Raw genomic sequence first — 21457 nt, 5'->3', positions numbered from 1 at the left:
AATAGTCTTGTAATCTCTCCTTGGATCAAAAAAAATGTTGTACTTTTTAAATATGTTATCACATAGCTTTTTCCTGGAATTATTTTTATTTCTTTTTTTATTTTCCCAAATATGTAGTGCAAACCAGTAAAGCAGCAGCACAAAATGCAATACACTCCTGGATTTTTAACCTTTGTATAGCGCTTGCTACAGTGTTTAAGCCCAATAGAATTTTCCTCTACTAACTAGAATGTAAATGAGCATAAGACTCATGAGATGTAAGCAAAATATCTATGTTCAGAAGGATTAATGTCTTCCAAGATTGGTTGCATTTCAAACCAACTGCACTCAAATTATAACATCAAAGAAGAAATCTGAATTCTGTAGATATTCCTTGTCATTCTCATGCTATGCTCTTCAGTTCTTCAGCATGGGCAAGGCAGCCCATAATAAATCGTAGGTAATAACCTAAAGTCTTAATGTTAATATAAAAGTACAATTGCTTTCTATGTCATTCTTGTCAGTTTTCAGTAACGAACAGAGAACCTTTTTGGTTCAGACAAGCTCTCTGCATGCAGTAAACTCCCTTTAGTACTCCAATTAAGTATTAATTACAGAAAGAGCAGCAGGAAGGTACTTTTTTCTTCTGCAAGCTACTGTATATCCTTGAAATAACTTAAAACGTAGAAGTCTTCAAAGAATCAGTGATGTGAGTTGACAGCTGTTTCATGTGTATATATTCTGTCAAAAAATGTTTTATCATTTGGGTTCATATTAATTAAGACTGAGTGTCACTTCTCTTCAGTTTTCTTTGGAATATTGTGTTCCTTAAAGTATCAACATATAGATTCTTCTGCCCTTTTATCCACTATAATTTGGTATATGTAAAACAGTGAAATTGTGATTGTCCAAATACCAAAATCCTAACCTTTTTTCAAGTATTTGTATGAGGGAAAGTGAAATGGTTTTAGTCGATTATTTTTTACTTTGTTTTTCAAAAGTACAGGTTAACTGGTGTTTTCAACACAATAGGTTTGATTCACAGAAATTGAGTTATTATAACACCACTACTTATGTTATCTCATGATATTGTCTTCTTAAAATGTTCAAATCACAAACATAAATGTCACCAAGATGTGCAATCTTTATTTTTTTTACTTGAAGTGAACCTTAATCCGTCAAAAGTGCTTTTTTTCCTCATAAATTGTTATTTTATCTTGTCAAATGTTATTTCATCACCGTCTCAAACAGCTCTTTTTCCTTTTCCATAGACAGCTATTGATACTTACGGATTAGCGGTAAGGAGTGCAATGGGTACATGGATTGTATGTCATTTAGAACATCGCTGTCAAGGGCAAACATGGCATGACCTCCCCAACCTTCACCCCCCACCCCCTGTAAAACAATATGTTAAACCTTAAATAAATTAGGAGAAAAAGTAGAAGATACTAAGCATAGATCAAGGCTTGGGGCCCCCTCACTTAGGAATGGTTGGTGTGATTTAACTGTGGAATCCAGAAACGTCAAAGATCCCATATCTCTCAAAAACACCGTGCACAGTGTAGAAATGACGCTACCGACATTAAGGCGAGAGGCAGAAAGCTGTAGTCTATGATGAATATCTTATACTTTTTTCACATTTCTTTGAGTTTAATATAGCCTTTTTTACATGAGTAGTGTAAGGCTAGGAAAGAGTGAAATCTTGCATTTTAATGTAAGGTATGCGTTAAGCAGTAGTGTCATTCATAACAAGTGGACATTCAGCATTAATAAACAAGCAGAATAGCTGTTTTCTGTACTTCTCAAACTACTTTTATCCAACCAACTTATATGCTCCTCCTTTTCCTACATTGCTCTTTTTTTGTTGCTATTTCAGTTAGAGATCATTTTGGATTTTGAAAATCATTTCATTTTAGAAGACCAGGGAAATATATCTATTTATGGGCCAACAGAAATTTTCCAGATAGAGAGAGAATGAAAATATTATACAAATGACTTGACTTAGACTTATACAATTCCCTTAAAATGTTGAGTGTCATTATTTGCAGTTAAAACCCTGACAGTAAAGGCTGAATATGGTTTAATGAAACTTGATCTGATGTAACTGTGGAAACTGTCATTTTAGGAGCCAAAATGGTAAAATGTAATAGGCAATACATTCTTTTAAACGTACTATTAACATAAAATAATAATGAGGCTTTTGCATATTTAAAGAAAGCCAATCACAGTTAGGTCTTACATTTGTCAGTACAAGTCTGTAGATGTATTTAAGTGTTGTAGCACTCACCTCCAAAGGAGCCGCTGGAATACTCGGATCAGCCATATAGCCTGTCTAGGGGATTTTGGTAACCAGCTGCCCCATTAAGGGAGAACTGTGGGGTTAAGGCTTTTCCCCATAGTTCTCCTTAGGGTAACGGGAGGACACAAACTAGCGTCCTCCCGTCACCCTAAGCTCAGTATACCGCGAGCACTCACCTCATAGTTCTCCTTTAACCGCCCTCTTCTAGTGACCGACATAGTTGAAATCCAGGCCAGAAGTATGGTGATGCTGAAGAACTTTATTAACATAGGTATTCACACTGGGAGAGAGGGTATAGGGCTTAGGACATCCAGGAGAAAAATAGATAGACTCCAGACTAACCAGTCCCTTTTAGTATTTCAGTGTAGATTCAATAGGAACACCAGCTGGATATTTGAGCAACAGATGAACAGGGACTGACACAGAATCTTCAGTAGGAGAGACACCAGACTTGCTCCTGAGGTCCATTCTATTCCAGATACCTCCAGCAGCCAGGTGCTCCTCCTCAATCAGTACCAGAGGCCTCCTCTAGACTTAAGGCCTAGTGAAACATTTCCCACACAAGTATTCAAACCCCCAGGTCTAGCCCCGAGGTCAAGATGGACAGCACCCCAACCTGGACTAATCCATGGCTGGAACCAGACTAGACTGAGCACATGGCAATTCCCTTGAGTATATATGCCCTGCCCAAGCATGCAACACTGGCTATGAGAGCCCCAGTAATTGGCTGGTGGACTGCACACACACTCAGTGTCCCCCATTGTTTGTCTCACCCTGCAGCAGAGTCACACTCCACTCAGGCAGGTACAATCAATGCCAGAACACCTGTCAATAACCAGATAAACGCTAACTATAATTCAGCCAGACTAACTACAGCTCTGGCAATCACTACATTTCTAGTAGCCACTCCACTGCAGGTGGTAAGGGCTACAGTGTAACAAAACCTTTTCTGTGAAAGAAAACACTGCCTCACTAGTCATTAATGGAAATTTGTAGAAATCTACAGGGTTATTCACTAAGCTGCCGAAGGCAGCCAAGTGAATAACCGAGCCGAAGTGAACAGAGCGGAACGACGTTCGGCTACTCACTCCGGCTTAGTGCGGCTGATTTCAGCCGTACATCGCCTGCCTTTGGTCAGTGCGGAGGGACTTCGACTAAGCCGATCCAACATCTGGATCAGCTGAGCCGAAGCTCTGTCAACTCAATTGCTGCCGTTCGCCCCTATTCACGTAGGGGCCGAACGGCAGTGAGTGAATAGCCCATGGCTTGGCTATTCTGCTCGGTACCTCCGTGGTACCGAGCAGAACAGAAAATCAGTGAAAATAGGAGAAGAAAAAAAAGGATGAAAAAATATTTTAAAAATGTCAATACATAGTAAAATTCAAAAAGAAAGATATTTTAAAAAAGAAAAATAAATAATAAAAAAGACAGTCTTCTAGCAGGTCCTGCCCAATGAATAACAACTGGGCAGAGCTGGCCATGATTTAACGGGCCGTTCCATCCAGTTGTTATTGTTTAATGACAGATTAGCCCATACAGCAGCCCTTTGGTTTGACTGAACCGAATAGTGAATAACCCCCTTAGAAAAAAATCTGCACATTTCTACCTGCTGCCATCTATCTCATGGATATCTGACATATCACGCATAGATACCTGAACTATCAGCCAGGTGTCCAATAGTGCCTTCTCTACATTAACGTTCTTTAAGAATATTGTAACATGACTATACAACTGAGACTCTCTAATGCAATTTATATAATTCAATAAAATTTAAGGAAAAAGTGGTTGTCTATTATATTTCAAACCTGGTCCCCTGTTTAATGCGCCTTAGTATACCAAGATACATTGACCTGCTTTTTTTCATTCTAAAGTCCAGAACATAGTATTGTTCTTAGGAACACCATTTTTGGTTTGGCATGGACAGGTAATAAATTCTAAATTGGCTATGGTAGCTACTGTATATTGTAGTGAATCTAATGTCACAGACTCGCATAGCTAGAGCTCTTAGTTGTGCCAGTGAAAGCTCTTCTGAGAGTGGTAACTGGTGGTCTAAAACTGTTCTCCATTCTCTTTACTGGTCTGTTTCATTGGTCTTTTGTCTGCCTCTCATGTTAATGCTAAAGCCTGATGAAGGGACCCTGTGCGGTCCTGAAAGCGCTTGTTTGGTCATATGACAAAAAACTTCAATAAATGAAGCTTTTGCTATCCTAAAAGGATTGGTGTGCTGATGACATTTCTACAATTGCTGACATTCGCGGCGCCATCCGCGGTCACTGCGAGCACCCCCCACTACAAGGGACATATCGGTAAGGAGTGCGACAAGGATAGTACTTATTGCCTCTCATGTTATGTCTCTTCAGAAGGATTCAAACAGCAGACAACACACTCCCACATTACAGACAAGAAATACGATCTAGTACTTGATGTGGCACATGCCAAGCGTTTTAGCTAAGTCATGGGACTTTTTGTAGATAAAAAGTAGAGATTGAATATGGTGGGAGGGGGTGGGGTGTGAAGGGGTTCTTGTTGTTTCTCCCTGTAGATGTGTTTTACATTTGATCTACCGGTATTTCTCTTAAATGTAGATAATGCTTTGCAGTGACATTTTTAATTACTTAATTGCTTCATACAAACAAATGCTATTGGTGTTTTAGTTTAATTAGCAGAGGGAAGTTTGTTTTTAGAGTGTTGTGAATGCATCACAAAAAGACCATATTTCAGCTCTTTTTGCTTAACTGCTTTACTATCTGACTTCATTTGTCTTGTCTATCCACAGTGTCACTTAGAAAGGCACAAAGGCCAGATCTATTGCGTAATCAAGTCCCTTATGATTATAGCAAACTGGCTTAAACAAAATTAGTCATCACAACTATTTATCCCACCTTTCACCTTGCCAGGTTACATCTCTGAACCACACTGTCCTGTGTAATCATAAAAACAGTAGGTAAAACATTAAACATGGCCTAATATTATGTATTATTCAATAAGAAATATAGCGTAGACTATAAAAGTACAGTATATTAAATTCACGGTTTGCAGACCTGATGAACTAATGTAAGAAAAACACAGTGACAGGAATCCCAGGTGACATCATTAATTAAATTTGATTATTGAACATATTTGGTCAATGACATCACTCAGGATCCACAGCGCTGTGGTAACAGAAACACAGTACCAGCAACCCGGTATTTTTTGATAGGTGTGCAGCATGTAAAGATCAATTTACATCATGAATGACGGATTACATTGCTGGACATTGTTATTGACATTGATCACATCAGGGGACATTAGTAAAAAAAAATTAATTATAGTTAATTGTACTTATTAGAAGACTTTTTTTTTTAAGATGTGTGTATTTATTTGCATTCAAATTTGTGGGAAGGGTAAGGGGCACCAGTGTACCCCTGTGCTCATTCCCCTGTGAGCAGGCAGATATTATAAAGGGTCTTCCACATAACTTCCCCCATATTACCCACACCTTCCTTTTGGGGGTATTGCAGGTGGGGAAGAGGTCCTCATCGCTGTACATTTGGTCAAAGGTACTTTGCAGGGATACGGTGGAGGCTTTGCCGCCCCTCTTGCAAGCTACTCCCTCAATGTTGAAAGGCATGCGGCCTGGTATGATACAGTAAGGGGAAAGGGGAGACCGCAGGCTCACTGACTTTCCTATTCTGGCCGCCCAGGCTGTATGCCTGGATAAAGGTCTGGTTGGAATATTAAGGGAAACCCCATGCCCTCTTTTTTTTTCTTTTTCTTTAATATATGCAAGCTACAATGAATCAGATTGGGGTGCTGCTGTAAGCCAAACTAAATGGAAAATGAAAAAAATCTATTCCACAGCCAAATATGTGCTGCCAGTGTATGCTGTCACTGAGACTGTCCATGAAAATCATACTGTTCTTTAACACCATGTATAGTTTTAAGATGTCTGCCAAGTAAGGTATTAAAGATTTGTGCATTTCTTAATGCTGACCTTTAAGCAGCAAGAAAAGACCTTCTCTCTGCTGTACTGTATTTTTTTAATGTTGGTTTATGTCACCCATGGCATGCCATACTCCCTTTTCAACAATAGCTTGCTAATTAGCCTTGAAATGGGCAGGAAAAATTACAAAATAACAACTCTCCTCCCATAGACTTCAGTGGGCTTTGGTACTAAGTTCGGGTCTCACAGACTTCATGTTGAGTTTGCCAATTCTCTCGTGAACTGAAACCAGGAAGATTCCTTCATCCCTAGTGGCTACATTTAGTTTTGGCTTTTCAGGCTAATTGTTTTCAAAAAATACATATTGATCTTGCCAGAAATGCAGTGTCCCTTTTATTTCCTGTGAATTTAACTAAAAGCACAACAATCTAATCTTTCTTGTAAGATAGAGTACATTCTGTAAACTTCAATTCCCCCTGGCCCGCATGTAATAGAGATGAAGAGAGTAAGATGTGTTTGTAGTCCAAATCGGAAGAGCTGCCTAGGGTGGTGACCATGGCTCCCTCTATAACACAGTGCTGTGACCTTAGCCACCCATATGACAGGCAGTGTGTCATTCCCACTATTACCAGGTGAAAATAAAGAAAATTAGGCATGAAAAGAAAAATCAAATGCAACACCACATATAAGGTGCTGCAATATTTGTTTGTTTTTGTGTTTAGATATACCATTTAGTAGAAAATGTGGTTTCTAGTCAAATATGAACCTTTTAGATTTAAAACCGAACTCTGGACAAACATATTTTGAGATTGAGTGGCTCATGAGATGGGCAGGTGAAGAAGAATCTCCCCAATGGAAACACAAACAGCACCAAAACCAGTGTGTAAATGTTAGAACATCTGTGAGGGTCCATTGTTCCTTGCACACACATTCCTACCCTGGTAACACCCATTTGTATTTCTTGTAATGGTGACATGGAGAAAAAAAGGAGTTAAAAACCCCCTGATGGACTCAAAGACTGCATAATTTACCTGACAGTGCTTCAAACACTTATTTCATCTATTAAAAAAATAAAAAAAACAGAAAACATTTGGAGCTTCAGAATCACAGCTTACTTATTTAATTTAAAACAAGCTTCATTTAAACCTGCCCATAAATTACAGCCCACCCACAAAGAAGCTTTTTTTTTTTTCATTTTGGCAATTTGGTAATGCAATTAATTTTTTCTTCTTTCATAGAAATAAAACTGTTAAGATTGAGGGATTTATTCATAAAGCAGTAAATGTGATACTTAACATAAATGCAATGCAGGTATATCTTCCACATTCTTGTGTTTTTTAATTACAATGATCGAATTGCCTGCATTGTTTTGTGAATTGCTTGGTCAATTTTGACTGTAGCTCCATTTCAATCACTTGTTCCGGCTAGCCTTAACTATACGGCGGGCCAAAGAAGTGTTCTTGGAGTCATTTTAAACAGCCAGCGATAGCTGTTAAGATACAAGCGATCCAGCGTCTAAACAGCCGTCGGATCATTTGTACTGATCAGCGGAATATGCTGCCCTCACCTCCCTCCGCCGGCTTCCCCGGGCTCCACTGTCCCCCATGCGGGCCCAGGACCAGCACAGTAGGTCTCCCCGCATCGGTCAGAGAGGGATTAGCAGGCTTCAAGCCATTAATCTCTCCTCCAATCACTGAACTGGAGAATGTAAACAGTGACACCAGAAGTGATGTGATACACATCAATTCCAGTATCACTGTTTACATTCTCCAGCTCTTAGAGACAGGAGAAGAAGCTGGGGAAGCAGGTATCTGCTTCCTCAGCTTCTTTGGGGTCCCTAGTTGACATTAGGGTTCTGAAAAACACCCTATCTGCTATTACATTGGGGGCTTGTTAGCCCCCCCTATATGATAGTAATAAAGTTAGTGTAAAAAAAAAGTGTTTAAAAATAATAAATAAAAGTAACATATTAAAAAAATGCAAAAAATGTATTTTTTAAAGTCCCCGCCCCCCGCGTGCACGCACATATATATATATATATACACACAAACACACTATAAGTGCGCCTACGTGCAAAAACGAAAATTGCGCTACACATGTTACATATCGCTGTGAACGTCGGAGTGAGAGCAATAATTCTAGAGCCATTAATCACTGTTGGCACTAAACTGATGAGCGGTAAAAGCTTTTAAAATGTCCCCTATGGGAAATTTGGGGTATTGAAGTTTTTTGCGGTTTCAAGGGCGAACGCAATTTTAAGGCTTGACATGTTTGGTATCTATTTACCCGGCGTGACCACATCTTTTATATTTTATCAAAAATTGTGTATTATATTCTGTTTCCATGCACTAAATTTTATTTTAGTGTATTGTATTCTAAAATACTGGTTTGATAAACATTTACGCAAATACCGTACAACATTAAAAATTACAATTAGCATTTTTTTATTTTACAGGGCCTCTGCTTTCAGAAAATGTATAATTGATGAGGGTTTTAAGCTGTTTTCTAGCCAAAAATGCATATTTTATCGCGGTTGCAAATATTAAGAAAATTGCTCCGGACAGCAAGTGGTCAAATTACTCATAAAATTACTCATTGACGTGTTGGTAAGAATAACATGCAAATTAGTGTGCCTTGGCCTTTTTTTTCATTATTATATCGAACAAAATAATAGACTTATAGTTATTTGATTTGTAAAAGTTCTCTTTATTAAATCCAAATAAACATATGAGAAATAATTTCTATGTCTTCTTCCTACAGATACATGGCTATAATTAATCCATTAAAACCGCGCCTGTCTGCAACCTCAACAAAGGTAGTCATTGGAAGCATTTGGGTCTTCGCATTCCTGCTGGCTTTTCCTCAGTGCCTTTATTCTGAAATCAAAGTGACGCCAAGAAGAACTCTTTGTCTGCTTGTATGGCCAGGATATGGGAAAAAATTAACGTAAGCAAATGTGAAATTTGGGTATATGTTTTTATCTGAATGCCACATATAGAATCCAAAAGCCAGTTAAGGAAAGAGAAAGCGGATTCCCTGTCTAAGCAAATGTCAAGCGAAAGGGCAATGTGATCATTTTTTTTGTATAGAGGTCAGCAGTTTCATTTGCAGCACCTAGGAAATTCATATGGAATTTATTAGTTATGTTAAACTTCAAATCATACTTCTCCAGACTAGTGGCATTTTTTACTTAGATTGGATCATATAAAAATGATGATCACAACACATCAGTCAATTACATTTTAAATTTAGTGTGAGAAATATAAACATAGAGCACTGTATAAAGCGATAAGGTGCAACTGTAATGGAAATCATGTCTTTCAATGGCAGCAGTTTAAAAATGGCCTATAATAGTTCTCTGCTTTATTGCCTTAGCCATACCCAAGGCCTGCTGAATCCTATGGAAAAAATAAACTAGTATATTAAAAATCTATTTGTATTAATAGTTGTCTAGTGCACTGTAAAGAAAGTGTTTGAAGAGGCCCAATTTTTGATCCTTTACTTTCAATATAAAATGTCTTGATAAATATATAGCAGATTAAGTAAAACCACTACTTTTATGTGTATACCAATATATTTGGCTGTCTGGAACTGTTTTCAGTTCAGTGTTATTGTTGATGGGCAGAATCTCATTATTTTTGGTGGATAAAAAAAAAAAAAGGATACGTATGTAGTTATTTTAGGGCTGAACACTAAATAGAATTAAATTTCATTTTTGTGTAAGGTTTCTTCAAAATATTATGAAAGTCTCAAACTCCTTTCAATAATAAATCCATATCAAACTAGTATACTTTGCCTAGCAAAGTTTTTCCTTATATTTTCTCCCAAACACTTATAGTCATCATGTTTACAAATAGCTGGCTCCGAGTCTCTCAGCTCAGCTTCCCTGAACTTCCTGTCCAGTTCAAGGTCACAAAGGACATCATAGTCTCCAGTAGCTGTTTATCTACTAGCTTGGAGAGGAAGGAGTAGGAAGGAGTGGGGGAGTAGGAAGCAGAGGATTGGCTTGCCCTGTGTGTTTGTGGAGACACACTCAGCTTGCTAGCACACCCAAGGGTGGCTCCATAGGACACTGCAAGGGAAAGGTGCCACCTTAAAATAGGATATCAAGACCAATGTTCAGGGGACCAGCTGATTTGGCAGGAAACTAAAACTTTTAAACATCAAGGAGCAGCATTCATTGTAAGTGATTTAATATCAGCATTTGAAAAACCTTTTTAATTTAGTATTGCTTTAACTCATTCCACAGATAATGGTACATTATTTCACTGTATTATTCAATTATACTCAGTTCTCCCTTTTTGCAGTCTTGGTTGCAAGCTGCATTGTAATAGCTGTCCTGCTATGTAATGCAGCGTCAGGGAAGCGGCAGTAGTTGCCGAGGAGCAGGGCATAAGAGATATATCATAGAAACTTTGTTGATGCCTTTACCTTATTTGTTTGTGTCCCTGTTTCAGAATTTACTTCAGTTCCTGTTCTAGTAACATGCTGTCACCAGAACATAAAGTGGGGAGAACTATCTCTAATTTGGGTGCCTATAAGTTTCCTTTCTATTACCACTTAGGAATGTATTGTTTGTGACATTGTAACTCAATACATTTATCCTGTATTACTTATTTATATTTTAGGTATCAAATAATTGTGGTCTTGTTTGTATACTGCTTCCCATTGCTTGTCATGGGAATAACATATACAATTGTTGGAATTACTCTATGGGGTGGAGAAATACCTGGAGATACATCTGACAAATATCATGAACAGCTCAGGGCTAAAAGAAAGGTAATTTTTATTTACTGATTATGGATAATAGTTTACTTCTTGGTATATAAATAAATGGTCATCCCATACAAATAGATTGTTTTAATAGTTTAGTCTTTTCCATGTGTTTTTATTTTTATTGTTTTATAAAACAAAACAGGCAAATGCATTAAAAAAAATATTTATTACATGTGTACGCCATAACAAATGATGCATCAGATTTAGTCCTTAGGGCTGTTTTTCTCTTTCTGTAACCACAGATTTCTGTAACCACAGCCATTATTTATAATAAGCACCTTAATGTTGATTAATGTGCACATATTTCTTTTTAAAAAGAAACACAACATTATTTCAATATCACCATCAATAATAGTATTATTTACAAGCAATGCTATAAGAACAAGCAATATGCAAAATTCCTGCATGTAACAAGATCGTGGGATATCACATGACTCTTAAAATCCCTGGATTGCTTACCTAAATATGTTACTATTTGTTCCTATACTTTTTCTGTTCTCCACCTTAGTTTACACATTGAAGGGCTATCCAGACATGCTACAGCAGGGGTGCCCATAAGGTTGATCACGATCTACCAGTTGCTCACAAAGCTAATGCTGGTAGATTGTGGTTGCGACTCCCTGTCCTGATCTCCCTCCTACTCTGCTAATGTGGCCAAATGTGTCAGATGCTGAAGCATCCGACACATTCGGCCCTCCCCTCCGTGCGTGCAGCATCCAATACATTTTGCCCAGAGACATTTGGCCTGCCCCTGCCAGCCCACAGCGTTGGAAACATTGGGACCGCACCATCCCAGCCTGCAGTGTCAGAGACATTTGGCCCGCCTCTTTCAGTTCGCAGCATTGGACACATTGGGACCTCCCCTCCCAGCCAGCTGTGCCGGAGACATTTGGCCAGCCCTTGTTAGCCAGTGCCATTGGACTACATGCTGCTTGTCTGTATGTGATGGGGTCGCTTCATACTGCTTGTCTGTATGAGATGGGGGTCACTACATGCTGCTTGTCTGTATGTGATGGGGTCGCTTCATACTGCTTGTCTGTATGTGATGGGGGTCACTACATGCTGCTTGTCTGTATGTGATGGTGTCGCTACACGTTGCTTGTCTGTATGTGATGGGGTCGCTACATGCTGCTTGTCTGTATGTGAAGGGGGTCGCTACATGCTGCTTGTCTGTATGTGATGGGGTTGCTTCATACTGCTTGTCTGTATGTGATGGGGTCAATAAATCATGTTTGTCTGTATGTGATGGGGTCGCTTCATACTGCTTGCCTGTATGTGAAGGGGGTCGCTACATGCTGCTTATCTGTATGTGATGAGGGTCGCTTCATACTGCTTGCCTGTATGTGATGAGGGTCACTATATGCTGCTTGTTTGTATGTGATGGGGTCACTACATGCTTTCCATGTACATATGATAGGGGACATGACATGCTAGTCAGTACTAGCATAAGGCTGCATAGACAGCCGTCTGAGGGCTGGGGGGTGAAAAATGCACTTTCATCTGTGTACACAAAAATCCTTGCACCGGCCCTGACCATGAGCCCGCAAAATATACACATGCGCCGCTGTGTCAGAGACATTTGGCCAGCCCCTTTTAGCCCGTGGCATTGGACACATTGGGCCCGCCCCTCCCAGCCTGCAGTGTCGGACACATTGGAACCACATATCCTAGCCTGCAGCGTCGGACACATTGGGACTGCCCCTCCCTGCCTGCGATGTCAGCCACACCAGTGCGTCTGAAGACCCGGGAGAGCCAGGAAGCAGGTAGTTACTACTGGCAACTGGCAAGTTAAAATCCGGACATGCACACACATGTATGCACTTTTTTATGTGTCTGACTTATCCCACTTTCCCAGTCACAATGGGGGAAGAATGATTGGCTGTGTAGTATATTATACCCAGGGCCCTCTTTAACGCAGGGCAAAAGGGGAAGCTGCCCAGGGCCCAGTCATTATTGTGGGGCATGTGCTGCAAAAACTCCTAACACTGGCCCTGCATCTCCACACTGACAGCAGAGCGGTGGATAATCACAGAGCAAAGCGGATGACACGGAGAGAAGAGCTGGGTGGATGCCCTCCCCCTCCATGCTGTGTATATGTATGTGCTGGAGGAGGCAGCTCTGCTATGAGCTGCTTTTCTGTATGTGATGGGGGTCAATACATACTGCTTGTCTGTATGTGATGCGGGTCGCTACATGCTGCTTGTCTGTATGTGATGGGGGTCGCTACATGCTGCTTGTCTGTATGTGATGGGGGTTGCTACATGCTGCTTGTCTGTATGTGATGGGGGTCACATCATGCTGCTGCTCTGTATGTGATGGGGGTCACTACCTGCTGCTTGTCTGTATGTGATGGCGGTTACTACATGCTGCTTGTCTGTATGTGATGGGGTCGCTACACGTTGCTTGTCGGTATGTGATGGGGTCGCTACATGCTACTTGTCTGTATGTGAATGGGGTCGCTACATGCTGCTTGTCTGTATGTGATGGGGTCGCTTCATACTGCCTGTCTGTATATGATGGGGGTCACTACATGCTGCTTGTCTGTATGTGATGGGGGTCGCTACATGCTGCTTATCTGTATGTGATGGGGGTCACTACATGCTGCTTGTCTGTATGTGATGGGGGTCGCTACATGCTGCTTGTTTATATGTGATGGGGGTCACTATATGCTGCTTACCTCTATGTGATGGGGTCACTACATGCTTTCCACGTAAATATGATAGGGGACATGACACGCTAGTCAGTACTAGCATAAGGCTGCATACACAGCCGCCTGAGGGCTGGGGGGTGAGGGGAGGAAGATGGGGTGAAAAATGCACTTTCCCCTGTGTACACAAAAACCCTTGCACCGGCCCTGCACATGAGCCCGCAAAAGATACACCTGCACCACTCTTCTGTTTACTGTGTATCTGTATTGCATAGTGTTGCTCTGCCCTCCACCCACCCTTAAGGGCTTGCTCACACAAATTAAAGTGTGTTCAAGCCTGGTTAGCTGCTGGAATGTACTGTATCGTATACTAAACTTCCCCCTGCATTCTGGGGCGGGAGGGGGCTAGTCCAGTGCGATCACAAAACATGCTGCTATAGCTATTTTTTGTAATCACACTGGACCGGAACGCAGGCATTGTTGTGCCACATGTTTTGGTGCAGGCGATTCCACTGTGGCGAGGGGGGAGGAACATTGACTTGAATGCACCACCACGCCTCCTCCCACCCCAGAATGCAAGGGGGAATTTAGAATGCGATACAGTGCGTTCCAGTGGAACGCACTGTAATTGGTGGACCAGCTAAATTAGAACCCCACCTGGAGCTCCTCCCACCGGACCAGCGCTGGCTCATTGCTTCTCTCTCCGGTGTTCGAACACAGTGAGTGAGGGCAGATTGGGGGGAGGGGGGATCACTATTAAGCAGAGTATAATAGTAAATGTATTGTCTGCACTGTATTAGCAGTATATACTCTATATGCACTACACACTGTATAGAGTACATATAGAGTACACACTGCTAATACAGTGCAGACAATACATTTACAATTATACTCTGCTAACATGAATGGATTAAATGATCTGTATGTAGCCCTGTAACAGGGATCATTTAATCCATTCATGTTAGCAGAGGATAATTGTAAATGTATTGTTGCAGTGCATTTTATATGTACATGTACTATATAGTACATATAGAATGCACTGCAACAATAGATTTACAATTATCCCATGTTAATATGAATGGGTTAAATGATCCATAGTACAGGGCTACATATCATGTACTACGGATCATTTAACCCATTCATGTTAGCAGGGGATAATTGTAACTCTATTACTGCAATGTACTGGACATGTGTGCTGTATATGTACTATGGATCATGATTTAACCTATTCATGTTAGCAGGGGATAATTGTAACTCTATTACTGCAATGTACTGGACATGTGTGCTGTATATGTACTATGGATCATGATTTAACCTATTCATGTTAGCAGGGGATAATTGTAACTCTATTACTGCAATGTACTGGACATGTGTGCTGTATATGTACTATGGATCATGATTTAACCTATTCATGTTAGCAGGGCAGAATTGCGAGCGCCTCCCACAAGCTGAGCGAGCACCAAGACGCGATGCAGCGATCCTGCCCAACGTCGACTACAAGAGGCACCGCGTGAGGCAACAGGGATCAGAGTGAAACTGTGAGTGAGGGAAGCTGGGACGGGGCTGGCTGTAAATCTATTGCTATAGTGTACTGGACATGTGTAATGTATATGTAGAACATATATACAGCACACACCTCCACTACACTCCAGCAATAGAGTTACAATTCTCCGCTGCTAACATGAATAGGTTAAATCATGATCCATGGTACATAACATGTAGTTGTACTATGGATTATTTAAAGTCACCTGTCCCTTTAAGAAAAAGTATTGGTAATTGGTATCGGCAAGTACATGAGGAGAAGTACTTGTACTTGGGCCTGAAAAAGTGGCATCGGGACATCCCTAATTTTAATGTGTTTGTTTTTCAGATACAGGTGTTTTTTCTTCATTGGTAGATCTCATTGAGATAGTCATTTTACAATAATGGGCATTTCCTAATAAAATTAAGTGAGACACTATGAGCTAGTCTCCTCTATTTCCAAAGTCAGCAATGTTTTTTTGCGGTCATTTTGTTGTTTGGCATCCTATTTCAGTCTACCTGCCATTGGCCTATTGCATGTGTATTGGATACAGAGCCTTTAAAACCTGCAAATTACATGTTTGTAACCACTGCCAAAGATACTGTCTCCATGGTGACTAAAAGAATAACAGCTAATTACACTGGATAAAGGTTTGAGGTGCTCGAATCATTGCCCTTGTTATTTTACAAGTGTATGTTATCTGATGTGTTTTTACTGTTGCAAGGTGGAAAAAAGTCCACACAAATATCAAGGAAAGATATAAGTAACTAAGATGAATTGAGTTTCCAATCTTTGTAGCATGATGCATTTTACCTAGGGCTTCACTGACATTTGGCATTGCTGGATGTTATCCAGAATAAATCTTCCAATAATGGAGTTATTTTTTGTCTTAGTCATGTATTATGATAAACAAAGTGTATCCCAAAGCACAACTGTACCTGACCATCCTTTTATTTAGCAAGCAAGACTGTGAATTCATAATAACATTATAACTTTCTAATAGGGCTGTGGAAATTAACGATTAATTCCTCAATTAATCGTTAATTTTTTTGATCGATTAAAAATTTTTTGATCGGTACTCACCTCTCTGCCGGTTTCCGGGTCTTCCGGGAGTTCCGTCGGAGATCTGGTGACGTCAATGACATCGACGTCACCGGACTCCTTCCCCAAGTAGCTCAGTTGGCTAACGAAGGGAAGGGGGGAGGAGTCCGGTGACGTTGATGTCCATGACGTCACTGGACTCCTCCCCCCTTCCCATCGTTAGCCGACAGAGCCACTTGGGGCGGTGAGTTTGCCAAAGAAGCACCAAGCTTCTGTCTTATCTTAAACGTATATATATATGCACTATGTGGCTCTCCATTAACCCCCCCATCTCGCTCCCAGAAATGTGCCCATTGAAATTTACTGATATTATGTTGCAATCAGGTCATTGCATGAAATGGAATGGACGGGTCCTGCTACTTCAAATATTAAGCTAATACTTATGTTTAAATCACCCTTAGGGCTGTGCTGTTTTACTATACTATGTAAATACACTTGTAATCCAGCACGTTATTATTCTGAGTTGCCCCACTCAAGCGGCGGCCATATTGAGTGGGGCACGTGAGATTAATAACGTGCTGGATTAGTGTGATCCTAGTTCATTTTTATTACTTCATTGCTGTGCTGTATGTGTATAGGCCAATGTAGTTGGATCTGTATGTGCGTTATAATTAATTGAAATTAATCGATTAAAAAAATGTTTTATTGCTCGAACACAAAAATGTTAATCATTACCAGCCCTACTTTCTAACTTTATTTTTAACTTGTCTTATTCCCTAATGCTTGTTTAAGGTCTTATTCAGTTTCAATTTTAACTTAATTTACAAGTATATTTATTATCTAAGCTTAACGGAAACTTAAAGGGTTATTCACAAAGCTAAGCAAATACCGGCGCCGCCGGTTACGAGAGAATGGCCAATTTGGACGTTTAGTAGAAACACAGATGAGGCAGCTCCCACCGGTCAAAATGACCTTCGATCTGAGAAATACAAAACAAAACAGAGCGCCTCCATCGTGTAAAAAGTCATTTATTCAAACGGCAACACAGCTGAAAATGTACTCACAAGAAGGATCGATCAATAAAAGCATGTAAGATGATGCAATGGGAATCTCTGGCAGTGGGAGTCTCACAGAATGAAACAGATCAAACGTCCTCTGCCCCTGTGAGTTCGAACGGTCTACGCGTTTCAGGGGCACGCCCCCTTCATCAGAACCTGAATGAACTCTTCAATATCCTGCTCTATTTAAATGAATCGTTAACCAATCACAGGGAAAGGTAACGTGGCAGTGTCAGACCAATTGCCGGTATTTTCACTATGCGCTCTTACCTGTCTGACGGGAAAACCGCCGTTACTGATGAGTAAAAATATTGGTATTGATAGTTAAAATTATTGTCTGATAATTCCTAAAACGAATTAATAGCAGTATATGTATATATAAAAAAAAGGGTTGTGTGATTAAAGGAATTTAAAAGAATTTTAAAAGGATACAATTTCTCTAGATCGGGAGATCTTTGGATCTAATGGGCTCTTAGTAATCTTAATGGCAGCTATAAAGTATGTGGACTTTTTAGAGTTTGTCACATAGTTACAAATTCGTTGGTAAAAATTATTATCAAATGTAGCACTGAGGCAAATAAAAGAGCAACATTAAAATATATGACATGTACATAATATCAAGCGGCAACAATCAATTATGTTAGACATTCAAACCGCAATGTTATAGACAACGTGTAAATGCCAAAAATGCTACAATCTATTATATTACAAATTCTAACCACAATAATATACACTGCGTGTAGATGATACAAAGTGGCAACAATCAATTATGTTATGAGACCAAAATATAAAATATAATGATGATGGTAATGAACAAGAATCAATTATATTCTAAAATCAGATAATACATACATAAATACATAAATACTTGATATAAGCCCAAACGTGGATGAGGAGACCAATATACGTGTTAGTAATGTATGGGCAATGGAAGAACAAGTGCACAAGTAATAAATGTTTGTTTATACCTTGTCTCTTAAATGTCGGTATGATGGAGAATACATATAATGAACCTTCCTGGGTGAGGAAGGAGTAATTGGCCGTTTGGCCTCAGGTGAGGTTTACATAAGTACAAAAATGTATATAAATAAATTAAAAGATGAATGGGAGTTTATAGAAAAGGTCAAATGGATGTGGATTGTATAAGGATCAGGATTGGACGGAACAAAAATAAATATAAAGAATGAATTGATTGAGTGGACAATGACATGGACAGATTGGATATTTTAACCTACAGAGCCGAAGCTCATTCCATACCTTCGCTTAATCCCATAGGAAAAAGGCTATTTAGCGTATATATATTTAGCCGCCAATTGCTATGACCCAGACATTTCGCACACACATTTTAGGCCTAAATCCAACTTCTATCCCCTGGGCTCTAAGGGTGATCATATCATCACTTTTTATCAACTAGTCCATAGAGATTTTAAAAAACTTTGCTCTGAGAGAGGACATAAGGCCAAAAATTTAAGCACAGGAGAAGCAAAAGCGTTACAGGATCTCAAGAAAAATCATGACTTAGTAATAAAACAAGCAGACAAAGGAGGGGGTCTGGTAATTCAGGACCGTAAAGACTACGTAAGAGAGGCACACAGATTGTTGTCCGATAGTTCTACATATGTCAAACTAGATAGTGACCCTACAAATGAATATAAGGGACAACTCAACATCCTACTAAAGGAGGCTAGGGACACTGGGGTACTTTCCAAATCGGAATTTCAGTTCCTATCTGTAGGTCATCCCTGTGTACCGTACTTCTATCATATACCTAAAATCCATAAAAATCCATTATTGCCCCCTGGTAGGCCGATTATAGCTGGCATGGATGGACTCACGTACAATCTGGCCAGCTACATCGATTTTTTCCTCCAACCATTAGTGTGCGAAATACCTCCTTTGTAAGAGACTCCAGCCACATCCTTGAGATCCTGAAACCCTATACCTGGAAAGAGGGCTATCTTTGGGCTTCTTTAGATGTGGCCTCGTTGTATACTTCGATTGAGCACCAGTCAGGGCTTGAAGCAGTACATCACTTTTTGATCAAATCAGGTGCTATCAACTCCTCCCAGGCAGCTTTTATCATCAAAGCCATTGAATATACTCTAACCCACAACTATTTCACCTTTTTAGGCGAATATTATGTCCAACTGAAGGGTACAGCCATGGGAGCGAGATTCGCTCCGAGCTATGCCAACCTATTCATGGCATGGTGGGAACAACAATATATCTGGACAAATAACCCATTTGGCAAGTATCTTGTCATTTTCGCTCGGTACATCGACGACATTATAATAATTTGGGAAGGTACTGAGACCACCCTGTTGGAATTTGTAGAGTACTGCAGGAAAAATCCCTTTAAATTAGATTTCACCTATGTGGTAGACAAGAACCTTCTAGTATTTCTTGATTTAGAGCTAAGTGTGGGCCCAGGAGGCGAAATAATTTTGAAAACCCATTTTAAACCCTCTGCAGGGAATTCGTACTTACATGCAAGAAGCAGCCACCATCCCAGATGGATAAGAAATGTACCAGATGGGCAATTTGGAAGACTTAGAAGAACCTGCACTCAGGATATAGATTATGCCAAACAAGGAGAGATTTTAAAGGAAAAATTTCGTGATAAGGGGTATAATCAAGTCGTTATTAATGAAGCTTTCAATAAACACCTAGTGCCCCCTCCCCCAAAAAAGACCAGCATTAAGAAAAAGCAAGATAAAAGTTCCAAATATCAAACTAGTTTTTGCACCCAATACAATAATGCTGCCTTTCGTATTGGGCAGGTCCTTAGAAAACATTGGGGAGTTCTAAAAGAAGATCCAATCCCTAATGGATCACTCTCTAGGGCGCCCAATTCAATCTTTCGCAGACCCAATGACCTGTGCACACAAATAGCCCGTGGTTAGAATTTGTAATATAATAGATTGTAGCATTTTTGGCATTTACACGTTGTCTATAACATTGCGGTTTGAATGTCTAACATAATTGATTGTTGCCGCTTGATATTATGTACATGTCATATATTTTAATGTTGCTCTTTTATTTGCCTCAGTGCTACATTTGATAATAATTTTTACCAACGAATTTGTAACTATGTGACAAACTCTAAAAAGTCCACATACTTTATAGCTGCCATTAAGATTACTAAGAGCCGCTCCCATTAGATCCAAAGATCTCCCGATCTAGAGAAATGTTATCCTTTTAAAATTCTTTAAAATTCCTTTAATCACACAACCCTTTTTTTATATATACATATAATGCTATTAATTAGTTTTAGGAATTATTAGATAATAATTTTAACTATCAATACCAATGTTTTTACTCATCAGTAACGGCGGTTTTCCCGCCAGACAGGTGAGAGCGCATAGTGAAAATACCCCTGAAATGCCCCTGAAACGCGTAGACTGTTCGAACTCACAGGGGCAGAGGACGTTTGATCGGTTTCATTCTGTGAGACTCCCGCTGCCAGAGATTCCCATTGCATCATCTTACATGCTTTTATTGATTGATCCTTCTTGTGAGTACATTTTCAGCTGTGTTGCCGTTTGAATAAATGACTTTTTACACGATGGAGGCGCTCTGTTTTGTATTATTCACAAAGCTGCTGAAGGCAGCCATGTGAATAACCAACCTGAAGTCAAGTGAGCCGAACGCTGTTCGGCTATTCACTTCAGGCTTCTATAGCTGATTTCAGCTGTACATTGGCTGAAATCAGCAGTACATCGGCTTGCTTCGGGTCGGCCGAACATCCTCTGCCTAGCTTTTCCCAGGTGTCAGGAGCAGGCTTTCAGGCAGCCAATGGCCGGCCATTCTGCCCGCTTCGGCTTTCACCTCGGCTCAGTCAACCCGAAGCATTTGCCTTCGGCTCGACCGAGCTGCTCAGCCAACTTCGGTAGCTGTACGGGCTATAGTGAATATCCCGTACAGCAGCCCTTCGGTTCTACTGAGCTGAAGGGCTCAGTCGGCCAAAGCCAGCCGAAGAATCAGCAGGAGCTACAGCTGATCCTTCGGCTAGCTTTGTGAATAACCCCCTTAGACGTAGATTGCAGCTGTGTTTAAAGGAGAACTATGAGGTGAGTGCTTTTCACTCACCTCATAGTTCTAGTCGACCTGTGACAATGAGACTGTCACAGGTTGGCTCAGTAGATCGGGAGGTGAGCTGTCCTGGGAATCCAGCCCCTCCCCTGCCGTGACAGGGGAGGGGCTGGATTCCCCC

The 21457-nt window shown here is 40.2% G+C and overlaps 1 protein-coding gene across 1 annotated transcript in view; it reads left to right on the top strand.

The window, feature by feature from the left end:
* LOC108798605 (neuromedin-K receptor-like) overlaps nucleotides 1–21457 on the top strand; it is a 168449-nt gene that overhangs the window by 100823 nt on the left and 46169 nt on the right. The window contains exons 9-10 of the mRNA XM_018570363.1: nucleotides 8961–9146; nucleotides 10829–10979. Coding sequence (XP_018425865.1) covers nucleotides 8961–9146; nucleotides 10829–10979 — 337 coding nt within the window. The remainder of the gene's footprint in view (nucleotides 1–8960; nucleotides 9147–10828; nucleotides 10980–21457) is intronic.

Source organism: Nanorana parkeri, unplaced genomic scaffold, assembly GCF_000935625.1.
Source record: "Nanorana parkeri isolate BGI_ZX_2015 unplaced genomic scaffold, ASM93562v1 scaffold1519, whole genome shotgun sequence".
Taxonomy (NCBI): Eukaryota; Metazoa; Chordata; class Amphibia; order Anura; family Dicroglossidae; genus Nanorana; species Nanorana parkeri.
The sequence above is the reverse complement of the archived record's forward strand: the minus strand, read 5'-3'. Positions and strand labels throughout refer to the sequence as shown.